Source organism: Lichenostomus cassidix, chromosome Z (assembly GCF_008360975.1).
Source record: "Lichenostomus cassidix isolate B80296 chromosome Z, HeHo_3.0, whole genome shotgun sequence".
Taxonomy (NCBI): Eukaryota; Metazoa; Chordata; class Aves; order Passeriformes; family Meliphagidae; genus Lichenostomus; species Lichenostomus cassidix.
In genome coordinates, this window is record NC_139511.1 from 1,479,210 (window position 1) to 1,499,042 (window position 19,833).

At 41.0% G+C, this 19,833-nt stretch overlaps 2 protein-coding genes across 2 annotated transcripts in view; one reads left to right on the forward strand and one right to left on the reverse strand.

Annotated features, from left to right (window-relative positions):
• Positions 1–357: 357 nt before the first annotated feature.
• TMEM167A (transmembrane protein 167A) lies at positions 358–19,793 on the reverse strand. Its single transcript, XM_085042822.1, has 4 exons — positions 19,674–19,793; positions 9,627–9,736; positions 4,786–4,820; positions 358–1,567 (listed from the first exon to the last, which is right to left on the reverse strand). Exons 1-4 carry the CDS (start codon positions 19,767–19,769, stop codon positions 1,497–1,499), a joined length of 312 nt encoding a protein of 103 aa, XP_084898948.1. The 5' UTR covers positions 19,770–19,793; the 3' UTR covers positions 358–1,496.
• Positions 19,395–19,833, forward strand: part of XRCC4 (X-ray repair cross complementing 4) — a 63,986-nt gene continuing 63,547 nt past the window's right edge. The window contains exon 1 of the mRNA XM_085042820.1: positions 19,395–19,576. The gene's annotated coding sequence lies outside the window, so the exon portion shown is untranslated. The remainder of the gene's footprint in view (positions 19,577–19,833) is intronic.

The window sequence follows — 19,833 nt, forward strand, 5'->3', positions numbered from 1 at the left end:
AAACCGAGCTGCTTTGATGCCCTACTTGGAGCAGCATCCACAGTTAAAGCTACAGGAGCCGATTTTGCTCTGCCCAGGTCTCCTGCCCAGTGCAAGGCTTCTGTGTGCACACTGTGGTCACAGTCCTACAGCTCTGCACTCCTCTGGTTCACACAAGGCGTGTTTATTTGGCCCAAACTGGAGAAATCTATTTTTCCTGAGCCCAGATTACAAAAGTTTTGGATGGGTACTTCTGATGGTGATTTAGATTTGCAGGAACATGTGAGAAAATAGAAAAATTGTAACTAGTAATTGGGGAAAAGGGTAATTGGGATTGACAAGAACAAGGCTGTCAGACAGGAATGACAACAGTTAACATACCTTTCAGTGTGTTTTACTGTCAGCTTTGCTCATTCTGATCACAAACCTTTCCAGAACAACAAATACTGCTAACAGACAACTCTCCAAATGCAGTCAGCATGAAGTCACACAGTTGTCTGATAGAACACACACCCGTCAGGCATTATTAAAGAAGTCACTAGATTACTGAAGTGTGCAAAATTAAGAAATAAATGCTAATGGTGGGTATCATTAAAAGAAATCTAATCTTTACTACTGGTGAGGGTAATTTAGTTGCTTCTTATATTATGCTCCTTTATATTATAATGACATGCAACATCCTTATCTGCAGCTAACTGTTCCTTTTGCTCATTTAGAAACCTTTTCACACATGCAACAGCAGCAGCAGAGCCTTTTGAATCCTTTTCTCTGCATTTTGAAAGGAGCTGGGAAATGACATACCTGAGAGACCTAAACCTCTAAAAATGAATACATGTGGTATTTTACAGAGAGCAGTCCAGGTGTCTCAAATCCCCCATCTGTGCTTTCTCAGCAGCCAATCAGACATCACAACTGTGGTCCCTGCCTTTATTTCACATCTTATCTTAACAACAGAAATATTGACAGATTATTTGAGAAATTATAAGTTTAGAAACAAATAGTTGAGTGTAACTTAGATCAGAGGTCATATTTTTTAGAATGAGAGTGGAGCCATCACTCACAAAACAAGAGGAACTCTTCAGGCAGCAAGAACTAAAAATACTTTGATAAACATCCCCTAGAGTCATAATGCTCTTTTATTCTTCAAAGGGTGGTCTTATTGCTGTGGCTGATTCACCATTTTAAGGTTTCATTAAACAGGTCTACTGGACAGGAAATTTCAAAGAATTAAAAACAGCAAGCCTTTTCAACTATGGTGTAAAAAAAGAGCTCCCCTCAAACTCAGGCAGGCAGCAGACACCCTTCCAGGAGTTAGAGCAGGAGTGTCAGTGCTGACCTGGCATTAACAAGCACATCTCATCTGGGCTGTGATCACTACTGCTGGTCCAGCTGCAGGGGTGTCCACCAGAAGACAGGTTGTCCATGGTGTGAGAGGAGACTTGGTGCTGCTTTCCCATCCTTTCCTGACACAAGTTGTTCCACGCTCTGCTGCTGGCTGCTCGGGGACACTGCAGCTGCTACTGCATGAACAGGATGCTGAAGGCCATCACCACACAGCACACAGCCACGTAGGGACTCTTCCTCTCACCTGGCAGAGGGGAGAGAACCCAAAACAAACAGAAAGTCACAGATCAGGAGATCTAAACAGACCCACCTGCTCCTAGTCTGATGCTGCGGTTGTGCCACAGCCTGTGCAAATTAATATTCAACATTTCTAGATGGAGAAATGCTGACAGAAGTACAGCTGTGTCTTCACAAAGAACGTGCACAGGAGTGGGAAAGCTCAGGTGTAGGACAGGTTATTTTGCTACATAAAAACAGAGTTGGAGCTCTTTGCTTTAAGAAAGGGACTTTAAACAAGGGCATGGAGTGAGAGGACAAGGGGGAATGGCCTCAAGGTGAAGGATTGGAGGGCTAGATGGGATACTGGGGAGGAATTATGCCCTGGGAAATTGAGGAGGGCTGAGATGGAATTCCCAGAGAAGCTGCGGCTGCCCCTGGATCCCTTGAAGTGTCCAAGGCCAGGCTGGATGGGGCTTTGGAGCAGCCTGGGACAGTGGAAGGTGTCCCTGCCATGGCAGGGGTGGCACTGGATGATTCTGGGTCTCTGTGAAAGGCCCATGTAAGGACTTCCATCTTACTACAAACCACCTTTTCTGAGGTGCAGTTTTATGTTGCTGCTACCTCCTAGTGCCAGAGTCAGGGGGCAGGCAGTGGAAAGCTGGCCAGGACACCCCATTTTTGCTCCTCTGCTCCTCTGTGGCTGCTCAGGAGCTGTTCTGTGCCAGCTGAGGCGCCACCAGTGCTCTCTGGCTGTGAACCCTGTCCCCTGCAGCGTGTATCTCCTCTGCATGGTGTCATGCAGCAGCCAGAGCTGTGAGCTCACAGCTGCCCAGACAGGGCCACGTGCCTGCCTTTTTTCCCTTTGCTAAGGAGACAAAACATTGTTAGCATGTGGAGAGGGTCTGGTCCACACATTTCCATGATAAAAATGGTCAGCAGATCACACAAGCTGCACAGACACCTCTATTTTCTGACTCTTTCAAATTGGTGTCACAGCTTCCCAGGGCAGACTGTGGATGAAAGTTAAGTTTTCTCCATTAACAGACTTTTATCTGGTGGCAAAAGCAATCATGAGAGGTCTATTCTCACCCATTTGGTCCAGGACAAAATGTTACAGAGATGTCTTGTTCACCAAGAAAACCATGAGAAAAAGAGACTGGGGAACATCAGTAATGTTAATCAGACTGGTACCTACTTACATGAGCACTTTCTCCATTAATTAGCCAGATGTTTTTACACTTAAACTTTACTCTTCGTGGTTCCACTGAACTCTCACTGATGAGACCAATAGTGGACTTTACCTCCAGCCTACAGCACTGCCAGCACTGAAATGTGCCTTTAAAGTGAGAAGATTCCTGTTTTCTCACATCCAGGAACCTAAAGACAGAGCTGGGGCTGTTTGCTTTAAGTGAAGTTCAATTTCCCTTAGCTGAGCAAGTTCTTTTGTCTTTACAAACCAACTTATCTGAGACACAGATTTCAGAGAAACATTAAAGAAAAAAACCCCATCAAGGCTCAAGTCTAGCCTGGTGCAATTTTCATGAAAAAAGTCTTTTTTTACCAGCAGGACCTTCAAACACAAAGGGGGCAAACTTTCCACAGTAAAAGAAAAATAAAATACTTGCAGTGCCACCTCCCATACGTAGGATTGACTGCCCAGTGACATTACAAGATGCTGTCATGATCTGGCATATATTTAATTAAACTTCAAATAACTGAACGAATTAATGTCTGCAGTTTCACATCTGTTTAAAATAAATTTTGAGGAAGTCCAACTCCTACGGTTCAGGGTATTACAATTTTCATATGGGTTATGCTTTTCTGCTCTTAATTTTCTTAAAAGAGAAATCACCATGTGGCAGGATTAAACATTATTTTGCACAACTTTGTAAATATGTAACCACTTGCCCGTGATTAAGATCTTATGTACATGTGAAAAGGTTGTTTAAACATACCAGGGATGTGAAATGTAAAGGAAGCCAGTAGACATTTTCATTTTTAAATCCTACACTTTCTACATGCCTTTGTGATTAACACACATAAATAGGAATCATTTCCAAAGCCCATTTTCACCTCTTAGTCTCAAAGAAAGTCAAAATGGTCCACCCTAGACGCCAAGTTGCAAAAGAAACATAGCTAACAGAAAAAAATATCCTGGCATGTAATTAACTACAGAGAAGATGGCTAGGGCAAGGTAAGGTGAGGTGTTCTCTTCAGCCTTGAGCAAACCCTAACACAGCTGAATTTCCACACTTGTTTTCACTGGTTCAGCTCAAAATTCATTTCTGACAGCTGCCACCTTCCCAGTATCTTTCAATTACTGCACTAAAATTGGTTCTGCTATGTCTATTGTCTAAAGAGGACAATATCTGCAATCATTTTAACAACCGGTCTTCACAAAAAACCCCATTTTTTGTGTCAATGCTTTTTTGACATCCTGTAAAATGTTCTGCCTGAGAATGCAGGAAGGGAATCATACAGGCTTTCTTTAGGTTCAGTGACAAGTATGAACATCTAGAATTACAAGTTCAAAGTTTCTGCTCTGCATTAACAATGCAATTTGAACACTGATGATGGGTTTGTAATTTTTTTTTTTAAATATTGGATATACCTTAATGGTGAGACTAAACTTCTGTTGCATATTCCAATTTCCTTCTCAAAATAAATTCAGGATAAGGATTAAAATAAATATAAAACCAATGTTATGGGAAAATGTCAAGATTCCGATAGAGCTGATCAGCCTGTGTGCAGATGTCACTTGACACGAACAGCTTTGTGTAATTCAAAAGTGCACAGAAGCTGAGTAAAGAAAGGAGAGAAAAAAACCCACATTTGTGCTTAAACAGAACCTTAATGCATTATGAATTTATTACTGTAAGATAGATATCTGGCTTTTTTTCAGTAGTCCATTACAATTTCAAGCAGACTGCGTTTGATAAGGACTCATTGATTTCTCTGCATGTTAGAAACACACCTTGGTTATTTCACATAGCAAGAAATGAAACAGACTTTTCAAAATATAACACCACATACATGAATTGACATGAGAAGATGCAGGCTTTCCATGATGCTAATCTAAGAAAGCAATATCCTGCCCCCTTAATTCATGGAGGTTAAAACCTGCATTTTTGAAGACAGAGGATGTGTATGGTTTTCATTGCTTCATGGCAACATTATCCTAATAAATTATGCTAGAAATACGACTGATCTTAAGGATTTTAAAAGAAAAAAAAAAAGAATTACCAATCCTGGCGCATTTCCAGAATATCCCCAACAGCCTGAAAAGATAAAATAAATTCATTAGGTTCTTGGTTTAATAACTCAAGTCAACTGATTTTCTTTCTTTTATGTTAAAACAATCTGAATTGACAGTAATTTGCCAACTTGACTCTCTTCTGGACACCAGAAAACAGCAGATACCTGCCCACAAGGGTACAGGCTACAAACTGCACAAAGAGGCAAAAGTCTAAGTCAACAATCATTTTTTTGCATGCAAAGATGCATTTAACTCATTCTTGTCCCAGATCTAAAGATTTCATCAGCACCCTGTATTTATCTACAATAAGTTTTCTTTTACATGTTCTACAAACAATTTTCTTTACCCCAGAAAGAAAATCACGGGAAGAACATAATCCTCCCAATTCTTCTGTTTCTTTCCTACTTCTTTACCAAGGTCTACCTTGCTCACATCTCTCCTGTGCTGCTTGCCCAGGATGTCACTTCTCACAAGTGAAACAGCAAAGGAGAAAAGCAGGATTCAACTCGGGGAACACCCAAAGACAAGTCACAAACCTACAATTTCTCTGTGTAACTAAAATAATCTCACAGTGACTGCTCCAGAGGAGCAACAGCAGGGACTGCTGTAGCATCTGAGGAAGAAAAGGGGAACACCACTGATGTATTCTGTACAAGACAGATTCCAAATGTTGGTCAAAACTGTTCAAAGCTTGTCTGCAGGAAGGCTTCCTTCATAGTGTGGCACAGAACACTGTGGGGAAGCACTTGCAGAACTGCCATCAAGCAGGCAGTAGACATAAACCCATAAATAATGTTCTGAACTCACACCCACAAACGTTTGATTATCTGTCTTTTCCCTTTCTTGGGCTCTGAGAGTTGTTTACTTCAAACACATTTAAATGCAGACAGGTAGGTTTGGGCCACTTGCTCCTGCATACTTGAGCAGTCAACATATCCTGCACTTGTATTTCTGTGCTGCTTCCTATTTTACATCCTCTTTTATGGTCTTGGTTTACTTCAGCATCTCTCTTTCCATTTAGCAGCCCCCTCTCTATTTCTGAGACAAAGACAGTGTTGGGCAGGTGAGGACCAAGTGAGGCAGCAAATGACTGAGGTGTTCAAAGTCAAAGTGAAATGCTTTTTGACTTTTATACCCCTTGCTGACCAATTTATCATAAATAGCACTCCAATAATTCCATTTTTAGAAAACAGGCATTTTCATTTGTACTTTAGCATTTCAGTTTTACCTCAAGCAAAATATATATATATACATTTACACACACATACAATTTTTGGTTTGACTAGATTTCTGTACAGCCAAAGCTCTTTTTTTTCTGCTTTTATGTAACTCCATAAGCAGAAGTAATAATCCCAGCATATAGCACCCCACTTTCCCAGGCTAAGAGGTCATACAGTGAAGTAACCTGAAGACATCTGTGCACTTTTTGAAGACACATGCAGGTAGAAAGGCATTCATGTGTAAACCCATAGAACAAAATACACAGCCCTGCAGTGCTGCACTGATAGCACCTCAGGTTCTCAAAACTGTTGCTCACTCTCTGTAAAATTAGGATTTACAGATTACATGCTGAAAGACCAAGAGGAAAACTTCCACAGCCCTGCTTCTCACGATGCCATCTCTCAAAAGCTTGGCCAGGAGCGTAAAGAAATAAAACATTACCATCTTGTTCATGTACTTTTGAAGAATTTTGCATGGGAAAAAGAATATTAACCCTGTCAGGAAAACTGTAAGTCTGTTGAATTTGCTTCACAATCTCAACAAGGGTATTTTTTTGTCTTCTCAGGGATTTCTTGACTAATGTGAAGCCATCAGTGTATATTGTCCTACAAAATTCCCTTGGTGAAAGCAGAAATTTTCCTACCTGATGTGGTGGGTACAAAACAGAGCAGGGGTCTCACCAGGCACCCTTACTGCAGTTCACAATTTATGAACCTGAAATCACTGACTGGAGGACTGACAGGCCTTCCCACAATGACATCAGAACATTTTAAGAAGCTTGTGTGCTACTGGAACAGCTCAGTACCTCTGTTTGTCCACCTGATCCGCAGCTGAGCAGAAGCACGTTGAATTCTGGACCTTCTGAGCAGCTGTAATACATCCCCTGGAACAACTGGAGAGCTCCCACTGGAGGTACAGCCTGTGCAGACCTCCTGCTCCCCTGGATTTTTCCGTAAGTGCTCTTCCAAGCCCCACAACACACACCTCCTCAAGTCAAAACCTGCTTGCTTACTGCAGAAATGACGCTGCCTTGAATGATTCTGCTCCAAAATAATCCCTCCTCTGTGTAACTGCACTATTCCTGCTCTGCCCTCCGTGTTCTAGTCCATCCTTGTCTGGATGCAGGTGAGGGAATGGGTCTGGCTGATACTCCTGCTGCCTTCTGGCAGCCACAGCCCAAAGACACACGACTTGCTGTGTATTTCTGGCTTTCAGTGTTAAAGGCTAAAAGCAGTGATCATGAAAAGTAGTCGTGCTTATCTGGAGAATAAAAAACCCAAATAAATGAAACCTTTTAAGCTGAGGACGAGTTGGTGGAGCCTTAAACTTAGGACTGTTAGGCTGTGTGAGCTGAAAAATGCCACGTGTTCAGCAGGACAAGCCCAGAGCCACTGCAGGAGGGAGTGTGAGACATCCCCACTGCAATGCTGATGGAAAATCAAAGGGGATCTCTGCTGCACATAAGCTAACACATCTCTCTGGTTAGCAGGGAGGAGAGAGTTATGTTGTGGTGCACATTCTCCTCTAGCTATCATGAAACAGTAAATCTTCTCTTGCTTTCCCAGCCTTTAACATTGCTGCTCAGGACAAAGCACATGGAAACACTCAGGGAAAACGAAGGTTTAAAGCTCTGTTTGGCTTGGTGGGAAAAGACACACTTTGGCTGAAGGGGAGGAAATACAGGGTTATGAGGATGGGTGACATCACTTTGCAATGCTCTCAACCAACAGAAATGTTTCTTCACTTATTATCAACAGACCTAAATCCTCACCAAAGTTACCACTAACTTAGAAATACAGTGAATAACTATCAACATTTCTCCTCTCTGTCACTTTAGTATTTTACTGCTACTATTTTATGCCTTTAATTTGAAGCAGGAATGATGAGGTAAGAGCATCTCTGTGGTAAACTGAAATATCACTAGAATTTGTTTTATCCTGTGTGTCCAGACATTTCCACTGGAGCGTGGAGTCTGTTAGAAGAGAGGGACAGGGGTTTAACACCATATGAGCTCCATGTAAACATCTACCATACAGGAAACAAATTTCATTGCTTCCAGGCCAAGGTTTTATTCCCCAGTACAAAGTAGTCTACAAATATATATATAAAACAAAATGGTATGTCCTACATCTACATGAATACAAACCTACACATCAAACGCCCAACTCCTCCACAGTGTCAGCACCCTTTGAAAACGTTTTATGAAGAGGGTTCTATTGTACTCCAGACAGATTTGCCTCAAGAATAAACAGAGTAGCTCCAGATTAAAGGAAACACTCCTTGCCAAGAACAGCACTAAAATTTTAATCAGTCAAATAAACATTCTTACTTCTTACTGTGTATACCTCATTGACTATTGTGTTATCTTCCACCAGCAGACACCCAAAACTCCCCTCATCCCCCCACTCCCTGTCTTCATGATGCCATCCTTTCTTTCCATCTTTACTTCCATCAAAAGAAACTTCTCACGTCAGTGGCAATTTCATGGCCTTGTATAAAAGGACACAAGTGTTTTCATGTTCTAACTCCAAATTAAAAAAAGAAAGCTGGCGTACTTTGTGTGTCTTACACTGACTAAAATTAAAAAAAAAAACCCCAAACTGGATAGTAAAACAGCAACTCCAAAGGTTAATTACAATGAAGGTTTTCAGAAGACAAACACGCAGGGTTTTGGTCACAAGAGTCTACTTAAAACTGGACACTTCTGAACTTAAATGCAGAAGTGACAGAAGACACTTAGGGAAGAACATTTTATTTAACAGGAAATGACCTAATGGGGAAAATGGACAAGTCAAACACCCAGCATCCAAAAGCCTGTCTGTTTTTCCACCTAGAATTACCTCCTGCTTGTACAAATATCATCTCCTTTGTACTAACCTTAGGGGACAGTGTTACTGAAATTCTGTAGACAGCCCCAGAGGCTTCTGTGTGAAAACTGCCCAACGGTTACTCTAAACCCACCATATCTAAATCAAAGTTCTATTGATCACAGTTAGAGTCCATATGATTAAAAAAAAAGGTTAGGTTTGTAGAAGCTTTCAAAAACTCTTCTAGAAACTCCTTGATCTTAGAGAATACAAAACCATGATTTAAACAGACCACACAAGAGGACTGTGTTGCTTATTTTAAAAATTATTCTTAGTTTTCTTTTAGTTACAGATTATTGCTTAAGCTGTGTTTCAAACTTGTATCTCCAAAACACCTATCTTGAAAACAAACAGAAAGCCATTGCTGGCTTTTTACCCACCCTAGGAATCAAAAATAAATCATTGCAACAATAGTCACACATAGGAGTATGTTTTATTTCTGTCTCTCATTTCTGTATCACTAATGAGCATCTAACAACAAAGCTACAAATCTAGAAGATTAATAATGCAGTATTAGCAAGGTTAGTTAGCTAATAAATTCTCTCAATAAAATTGCAACTAAGTGCTTGCCAACACCTTGTTGCACTCTACTGCGAGGTACAAAATGAAGATTTTTATCTTTAAAGAGAGCAAAATTTCAAAGCAGGATCAGCAGTATCACACACTTCATCAGGAGATGCTGAAAGGCTGCAGTTGAAACCACACAGCCTGCTTACGTTTAAAGTGATCAGACCACATACCCGGTTTTATTTTTGTCCAGCAAGCTGGGAGCCAAGGATCTGATGTAGGCACAGGTACATATGAGCAGCAGGATCACAGTCAGCAGACTCTGGAAGTTGAAGATGGCAGACTGTGGAAGAAAATGGAAAAGAAAAATCACATCTCTGCAGCACAGAACTTCTCTCACGAGCTGGAGAAAATGGGTGATCCCTTAGACAAAACCATCAACACCAAAACTGAAATGTGCAATGGCCATGAGCCAGAAAACCTTTGCATCAATGGAATATGGTGGTGGCAGTGAGGGTGGAAGTGAGCACTGACTGGCAAGAAAGGCAGTAGTAGCCAAGAGAGAAAATAACACAAAATGTGTAGGAGGTTAGTCAGTATACCACCATTTAAAGGCTACAGGCCAAAATCAACTGATCTGTAGAAACACGTACAGTTAAGTCCATCTTGAACTACATTAACTGATCATTTTTATTTTCAGATCACATTCTGATTTTACATTCAAAACATCTTTATTGTAGATACACTTTTAGAGGCACTAATTCTCCGGGAAATCCTGAACAAATGGAAGAATTGCCTTAGGATTGAGAAGTTCTACATTTGATAACAAACACTAATCAGCCTAGTGGCAGTAAGAATAGACAATTCTTGAGAAAATATCTGGCTATTTACTAAAGTCTGAAGTATCACTAACAGGCAGCAACTGCACCCCATAAACTTTTTTTTTAAAACCATTTTTTTATGGTTTTGAGGTTTCTATTAAGCGTCTCAACTGACATTTTGGTACCTTAACAGCACCAGGCAGTATAAGAGGCAATTGGTTACTTCAGAAAGCTTTATTTTACCTACACTCTGCTACCCTCACTTGCAAATCTGATTTAGAGTGAACTCGATAAAAAAATAATGCCAAAGCAAATGCAATAAATTCACTCTTTGTTCTGGAATTCTGATGAACTTTTGTCTCCTGTGTTCACACTGCTCAACCCAGATGGTTGAGCAGTGGTATTTAATTAAAGGTAAATATTTAGCACTTAGGAAAGGATATTACATTGCAGTTTCCTTCTCCAAGCACATTTGAGGGCACATCAGAGCCTTCATTTCCACACAGCCTGAGGCACATCTCTGTTGATGCACACATGCTTCCTTCCTATGTCACAGAAGTCTATTTTGAAGCTCCAATAATCAAATTTCTCTACAGAATAAGGATAATTATAAAGGAAAATCACAATATTCTAGTTCAGTATGGCACTAACAGGAAATTAGGAGAGAAAAACCAGTAAGCTCTAGTAGAAGCAAAGCCATTGGATCATACACAAGTGTTCCAACACTGAGATCAACAACCTTGTAACCGAAACCCCCCAAAATCAACAAAAGCACCACAAAACAAAAAACTGCAGCTTATTTAGAAGTCTCCAATAATAATATGAAACAACTCCAGAACATGCACAGAGCTGCCAGTCTGAATACACGCTTTAGGCAGGGTTAGCTATCCAAAGTAACTTCAGTATCTAACTTCATGGGGTCCAACAGGCCACTCTGTTAAGAAGCATCATCACAGAGATGCTCTAACTCTGCACCCTGCGTGGGAGATTTCTGCAATCCACCCTTTCTGTGACGAGCAAACACTGATCCCATTCCCAAAGCCAGCCCCTGTGTCCCAAACATGAAACTCCTTGCTCTTCTCTTGCTGAATCACATTTAATTTAGCATTTTACCCCAGCTAGCCACCCCTCGTGTCCCATCACACCATAAATAATGGACAGACTCTTCAAAAAGGACACCACACTGCCATCCCTACAGCAGCCCCTGGAGCCCTTGTGCTCGGCAGAAGTTCCTGCCAACTCCAGCAACCAGGGAAGTCTCAATTCCCCCTGGCTCCTGCGGGTCTAGGAACGCGCCGGGGCCGGATCCAGGAGCGGCTGCCTCTCAGCACAGCCAGATACTGCCTATCAACTGATTAATTCGATCAGTCCTGCGGGACAGACAGCTGCTCTGACAGCTCACAGCCCCGCGCCTGACACAGAGCTGTTCCCAAGAATTCCTGCAGCTGCTTCCTGAGGCGGCACCGGGCGCTCCAACGCTGGAAAACGGCAGCAGGGCACACTTGCTTCCTCTTAAGCAGGGGCTGTAAATGTATACTCATGAAATGTGCCGTCAGTCAATCACCCGGGGCAGTATATAATCGTATATAATTGTTCTTTGTTGGGGTCTTCACGTGGTTCCCCAGATATGCATCGCTGTAATTGCATCTGCCCTTCCACTGGAACGTGCTCTGAATGACACGTTTATCTGCACAGCCGCTTTGAAAGGACAGATGTGAGCATTCCAAAATTTGCTTACTATTTCAAACTGGAAATGAGAATTTATTCCTGAATTAGACAGCCTCACTCTTCACATCTGAAGTAATTCTCACGGCCCAGCTGAATTCACAGAAAGCAGCAACTTACATCTGGCTGCCCCAACTGACGTAATTAAAAGCTGCTGCAGGAGTTATACATTGCTCAGAATCCTCTCAAAAAAGACTGCATTCACATACAGTTGGACAATGCAGATGTGCTGCTGTTCATTTGGTCAGGCTGGGCTCCTCTGATCCAAAAGTGTTAACTGCAATTTTTCAATTGTGTTGACTGGCTTCAGGTAGGTCCTGTGAGCCTCACTGCTGCTATAAAGAAACATCTGCACATGGAGAAGCTGGTGCTGTCTCTCAGACTGTGTCCCCATGAGGGTGAAACGACAGTTAATTCCCAAGACTCACACTGCAATGCCAGAAAGAATCAGCACTGGCATTTTATTGTGGTTTTAGACAGTGCAAGCTTTAACTTCATGGGCTGAAATTTTCTATATCCGCATTTGGTGTATTTCTGACATAGTGAGAACACCTCAGTGGTTCCATTCAGTGTCACTCCCCTTGTTGTGCCTATTCCTGCCTCCACCACATCACCTGCAACACTAACAAGGTATTGTATTCACCTGAACTTGCAGGAGCAAGTTTTTTCCAACGTCTTTGGAAATTTAAGACCATGGACTTCAGCTTTCAGAGCTACATGCCCAAAGGCTGTTTTAAATCCTTCCCAAAACCAGGCCTTTAAAAAAAAGCCTCAACATTATTTCCTGATCATAACATATCTCAGTAAAAACTCCATATAATAAACCATAAAGAATTAATACTCCTGAAAGTTTTATTGTGTCGGGATTAGCAGCAGTGGCACGTATTAAAAGAAATACTCATGGGAATATACAGGAGTTGGAAATCTAGTGGTACAGCTAGGGATGCCTGAATGTACTCCCATCTGAATATGAACTGAAGTTTAATGTACTTTAGTAAGTGTTGATTTAAAGTGAGAAGTTCCTATATAGCTGTGACAGGGAATCATCACAGCAATTGCACAGCTCCTGTGAACCTCATTATAGAAAATGTTGTCCCTCAGCATTACATTTACTATGCTTGGGCAGAAGGGAAAAACAAACAAACCAGCAGCAGCTCAGAGTTCTGGTTATCAACAGCTCTTGCACTTCATATGAGCATTTAGTTTATTTAATTCAATGTGCAGCAATAGCCATAATGGATGCACTAATGCTAAACACTTTTCTGCACTGACAGTAACAGCTGTAGACAAGACACTGTAATTTATCCACCTTCATTCACTCCATTCCCCCAACATTCTCTGCCTCAGACGTGGTTTTGTTCCATGTCCTTGCAGACAGCACCTCAGTTACAAACCACTTGCTGATGCAACCCTTGGGTAGCACAGTAATAAATCACACCCTAAATTTTGATGCAACTCTGTGTCATGAAGAACCTGCTGATTTCCCCCTTGCCTCATATACTTTTGTTTAAAATAAACCACCTGGTATCATGGTTCCAGGGGAAATAAAACATGCAGGAGGCGAACATAAACCCTGTGCTCTTGTCCTCCTGGGTAGGTAGAAAGCCTGAAACAAAAGCTCTCCGGGTTTATCTCAGCAGACTTAGCACTGAAACCAATGCTTAACCTTGCCTAGACTTTAAGTATTTACAAAATGATTATTTTATCTCTGATTGCAGCATGACCACGATGATTTAATCCATCTGTGCTATAAAAGGAGAGGCCATCATAGTGCCAGCAAGTTGCAAAACTTTGCCCTGTGGGTGCTATTATAATAGCCAATTTATGTGGGCAAACACAGATAAATTACTGGAATATTTTAAAGGAAGTAAAACCTCATTTGTGTAATACGCTGCAGAATATACAGTCTTTCTAGAATGGTTCTCTTTTTTTTCCTCCTCAGTATGATAAAACTGATGGATGATTATGTTTTATGGAGCCAAAGAAACAAATATGAATACCCAATTGTCCAGCTGCCTTTCTCATATTGAAATATGAGCAACAGTTTACACATTGCAGTCAAACTTTAGCTAAGCAAGAGCTGATAAAAATTTTATCATAGAAAAGTGAAATCAAGCTATGAAATTTTAATGAAGAGGTCCTCACAAAGCTGAAAGAGAAAATGCTTATTATCTAGGGTTTCCATTAGGCCCTGCAATTCTTATTTCCTCAGTAGAAATCAAACTTTTAATATTGAAAAAAATAATAGGATATAAATCATGCAGTACTATTCACAACCTGCAAGTCAAAGCAATTGCTAAAAACTAATTAAAACATGCATCTAATTGTATTATTTTCCAACCTATTAAAAAAATAATTATTTTTCCCACTGCTGCCAAATTCAATCTGATCAAAACAAATGGAAAACAAGCATTTGTAAAAGAGGCATGCTAATTAGCGCTATTAAAAAATATAGAAAGCGCAAATTAATTGAATTTGAGGCGATTATTGGCAAGACTACACAACAAAACTAAGCAAGGGGTGTTAATAAGTATCCAAACACCAGCCAGCTGCCGTTACTGGTTGTTTCAGCATGAATAGGATTTTTACTTTGGGTTTACAGCATATTCTCCTCAGTATATAGTTTCCAAAGGATTTAGGTGCAATATTTAACGTTCATTCAGATTTCTGTCTGAAATTTGTGGTTTTGCACTCATAAAATTTAGGGCAAGTCTTGACTGGAGAAATAGGGAAACTCTTCCCTCTTAATTTCCTGGAGAAGTGCATTGTCTATTTAAATGTATGTTTTCCAGTCAGCTGAAGACTAATAAATCTATTTACAACATAACCAATGGCCTCAAATAATTGAACAATTAATTAAACATATGGACACAGCTGTCCTCTCCTATAAAGGCTCACTTGACTTCAACACATTTAGGTTTTTTACTGCAATCCAAATACACAGACCAGCAGTGAAAAGACACCTCAAGGTGACGATGCTGAAATTTCACACTTGCTTGAATTCCTTCTCCTTTGCCCCAATATCTAGTTTGAAAACTGAACTTTTGCTGTAAGCAGCTAGCAGATGCAGCATTTCACCAAAGTACCTTAAAATAAAAATGAAGTGACTATTGAAGTCTTTTACCAGAGTCGCTGTGACACAAAGGTGTGCATGTCCACATATTTACCCAAGAAACAGAGAATTATGGTAGCTATGTCATTAAAAGCTTGTAATACCTTTTTCTCCAGGTCTCTGTAGAATACAGTTGTAGATTTTACAGGGATATTTTTCCTCCACTGTCATCCCCCATTAGATAAAAGGAATATTTTAAATAACCCTTTTTTAAGTAACTCTCCCTCCTAAAGTTGCATACCACAGTGCTTAGTTCACCACAAATTTAGTACTGAAACTTAACAACCAGTAACATCTCCATGTGTGAATGGAAGAGGTAAGAGTCACACTAAAGCACACTTAGAATCAGATTATATCCTTACTGTAATAAAAGCAGCATGCAAAAATTAGGAGTTTGTAACAGAAGGTGCTACAGGAATGTGAACATGGACATGGGAAAAAGCTGAAGTTCTCAAAAAGGCAGATGTATTTTAATTTACCTAAGAATTACAAAACAGAACTGTAAATATTTTAGGTATACTATTCACCAAATATTTTTTTGCCCATTCATTATTGAACCATCTCTTTCTAACATGAAAAACAAATAATTCTGTATCAGGAAAAAATATACTTAGTCAAGAAATCATGACAGGTATGCTAAGGCTGTCATGTCCCATGGCCCTGGGCAGGTCCACAGCACCTCTGAAAGTCTCTTTTGGCAGAGTTCAGGTGCCAATGAACTGAATATTTAGCATTTGGAAGACAGGTAATATTTTTCACAAGATTCCAGAAGTTCCACCTTGCTTCCACAGTCACAAGGCTGAAAGTAAAAACTTTTGCTGAGTTTGAACACCCAGCTCTGTGCATCAGCAGAAAAAGGTATTCAGTGCTGTAGCTGTCACAGTAGTGTCCAGTGCTGCAGGCAACCAAAAAATCAAATTGTGACATTCACTTTTGTACAGCACTCAGCAAAGAAATGGTTTGTCACAACCAGTGTCACTCTGGGTAAATCTGTTAAAGTAGACTCAATTGCATCCTACTCTTCCCAAAAGAGACGAAGAGATGCATCTTACATTGGCACAATAAATAATCTCCTCAGTACTGTAATCACAGAAAAAAAACATTGACACTATATTTTCACATCTCTTAAGATGACAGAAGTATCTACACTGAGCACTTCAAGTGAAATGAATTCACAAGACAAAGACTTTAACACTGTAAGATAACCTAGGAGATGTTTTTAATCCTATGTACCTTTAGGTCATGATAAAAACAAAGCTGTTAACAAATCAGAATCAGGAATGATTCCTTTTTGTAATTTTGAATAAGACAAACACAAAACCTTGTACTTGAAGACTCCTGAAACCTCTTTTTTCAGAGCACTGTCTTAAGTTCTGGTATGTTTATAACCGAGAGCTTGGTTTGAAATAATATTTACTAATGAATGTTTTTACAATTGGCTCTATGAGCAATTCCCCTTCCTTCTGTAAACACCACTCTAAGAGAGCAACAAAGACTGTAACAGAAATGTTTGTCCTTGTGGAAAGTTCCCAAATCAATTTTTGGGCAGTAACGTGGAGCCAGGATCAGCCCCAACCAGAGGGTGAGGGGACAGAAGCCATTTCTGTGGTGTTTCCTGCAGCTCTTTTAAACTTCCTCCATCACCACATTTTGTCTGACTGTAACTCTGCATTTTTGCTATAAAGGAAAGTGAAGACCACCCTTCAGCAGGTGAGAGGCTAACCCTTGACTTTAATGTTACCTTTGGCTCCTGTCCTCTTTCAATCCATGCATGTGGCAAACTTTTCAACCCACCAGGGAAGCTTTCAGATGTAAAATCCCTAAAGCTGGCAGGACAACCTGATCTGTGGAAGTCAGCAAACAATACACATTCTGGTCCTAAACAAATGAGGGAGCTGTGCATTCTCGGTGCTTCCCTTCCATTTCCAGTAAGTTTTGAATCCATTGAGAAGCTTCTACTGGCTTCCATGGTTGCTTTAAGTTAAATTAAAAAGTCAGCTTACATATATATATATGTTTTTTTTCTGTTTGGCAGCAGCTGGTCATGCATCCAGCACAAGTTCTGATTTGCTTAGCAAGGACAAGGTAAGGAAGCCCAGGAAACAATGGGATGAAAAGTTTGCAAGGGATGAAGTCCTTTGGAAATCATGCTTCAGAAAACTGCTATTCAGAAAACTGCTTGTTTGCCAGAGTTGCAGCTCCTGTGCTTTGAAGAAAGAGAACAAATTGGAGGTGTAGCCCTAATCTCTTCCATTTATCGAGACACAGAGAGCAGCTGTTTCCTGTCTCACTGTCAAGTGTGAGCTCAAGATTACCTTTCTTCTCCCTAAAAAGCCATGATCCCAGAGGTGGCATCATGGAGGACCCGAAGTCCTGGCTATGTCACAGGGTTGTTGCTCTCTTGAGGAAATCCAAATATCACTATAACACTCAAGGATCTCTCTTGAGGAAATCCAAATATCACTATAACACTCAAGGATCTCATTTTCACCTCCTTCTACATAAAATCATGAGCAAACCATCCTTGGAAGAATCTCTTGCTTCAGAGTCCTTGAAGCACACCGAGTTACCTCTAACAAGGAACATGGAAAAGTGAAGAAGATAATCCTAACAGAATCTCAAGCACTTGCCACAATCTTCTTTTATATAAACATTTGTTTATATATAAAGAATAACTGTTTTTAAGTTATTCTTATGTATTGCGTATACGTAACTTATAAAATATAAATAATATAATATCAAATACTTACTTGTGCTTTTTCATAACACTGAGCAACATCTAAGTTCTCTTCCCTTTTCTAGCACCTCAAACAGTTTTAGGCACAATAAAGAACAGCAAGGGGCTGCTGTAATTCTCCACATTTACCTTTCCATGGTACTGACTGGAAGTTTCTTGTTTTTTGCACGTGTGTTTTGGAGGTCCTGAGATAATTTATGCCTCTCATAATAAAAAAAACAAACCAAAGAACCCCTCTGTTCACTGCTTGGAGCCACAGACTAGAGCAGGTTCATCTAAATGATCTGCCAGGGAATGCTCAGGTGAGAAACTCCCAGCAATTTCCTGCTGGTGACAAAATGTGGAGCTTGGGAATCCTTTATTGAACTGAGCTGTAAGGAGGCTCAAGAGATACTGATCTTTCCTGTGAGTACACAGGAAATGCAGCAATATTCCATGGAAGCTGCACAGTGTATCCACACAGTGATGGATAACCTGCCAAGGTCCATGGCAGGAGTGAAACAGGTAATCTTTAAATCCCTTCCAGCACAAACCATGCCAGGATCATCAGCAAAATGTCAAAAATTCCCATTGTGAAACCAACTCTGTGCTGAAGTTATGGACAAACTTTGATTTTGTACAGGAAAAACTTAATGCTAGCTCAGTTACTCCTTTGGTTTTCAATTTAAATTCAGGTATCTGCTCTGCTCATACATAAACATTTAATGTATAAATCTTGACTCAGAAAAAGCATTTCACTGCTCAGCTTTAGCTACAACACAAATGCAGCAGAACTGTATTTTTATATTTTATATTACCTGCACAGAGACTGGAAAAAGGGGCAGAAAATATAAAAGCAAATAACAATGTGCCTCTAGACCAACTCTCTATATAAAGAGTGTACGTATAGACACATATATTTTTATATATATATAATATATATATGTGTATTTTTATATATAAACATGCACACAGTCTTTATATGCACGGTTGATAAAAAAATGTATATTGATAATATATAATGCTAAGGTAAGAAATATTCAATTATACATTTGCATACACCTGTAAGTATCTCTATAAATGCTGTTACACCCATATATATTAATTATGCATATAATAAAACCATATGCAATTATACATATCGCATTCCATATGTACTTACCTATTTTTTATCTATTTATGTGTTTCGGGTATTTATATAACTTTTTATGTATTTATAAATATGTACTTACACGTTCAACTGTAGGACATGCATTTCTAGGCACTTAACAATTATATTGAGTATCACATATATGTATATAAGATATGGTTCATGTATATGAAATATATATACAAAAATACATAAATTCTTGTATATAAAATATATATACAAAAATGTAGTTTTATATAAAACGTAGTTTCATATATAACCTATACACAGTTCTCACTAGCCAATAGAGCTGGGCCACCCTGAAAACAGACAAAAGCAGCCAATGTCAGGGCTCGTCGCACTGGTCTGGGAGCGTGACGTCACGCAACGCCACCATGACGTCACGCAACGCGGTCATGACGTCACATCACCATGACGTCACCAATCGCAGCAATGACGTCAGAACGCCGCGACAGCAGGCACACCCCCTGACGGACCCCGGACGAGCTGCTGCGCCGCGGGACAGCCCCGCACAGAAACGAAATGGGTCTGTTTGCGGCACTAAGCCCGTGACCGAAACCCGCTCCGCGCTGCTCCCAGCAGAACCGCGGGGCGGCTGCGCTCCCGCGGGGCGCGGCCTGCGGCGGGAGCGGCACCGGGGGGCGCCGCCCGGAGGGAGGGTAGCGGGGAAGGGCCGTTGGCCGGGCGGCAGGCCCGGGAGAGGGAGAGGCAGCCCGGCGCAGGGACGGGCAGGCCCGGCACAGGCCCCGCGCTTACCATCGCGCCGCGCTCCGCCACATCACCTTCCGCCGCCAAGCCGGGCGGAAGCGCGCACCGCGCGGCCTCAGCCACAAGGCGGGGCGCGCCCGCCATTGGCTGGCGGCGCCGCGGCGCGCTGCGATTGGCCGGCGCGGGCGGCGGGGGGCGGGGCGGACGG

What these genes read in the sequence shown, in the direction of transcription:
- TMEM167A (XM_085042822.1), bottom strand. Translation starts at nt 19,769, where the DNA reads ATGGCGGGCGCGCCCCGCCTTGTGGCTGAGGCCGCGCGGTGCGCGCTT. An exon ending in TGGCGGAGCGCGGCGCGATG is followed by an intron (nt 9,737 to 19,673) that starts GTAAGCGCGGGG and finishes TTTCTTCCACAG; the next exon opens with TCTGCCATCTTCAACTTCCA. An exon ending in CTGGACAAAAATAAAACCGG is followed by an intron (nt 4,821 to 9,626) that starts GTATGTGGTCTG and finishes TTATCTTTTCAG; the next exon opens with GCTGTTGGGGATATTCTGGA.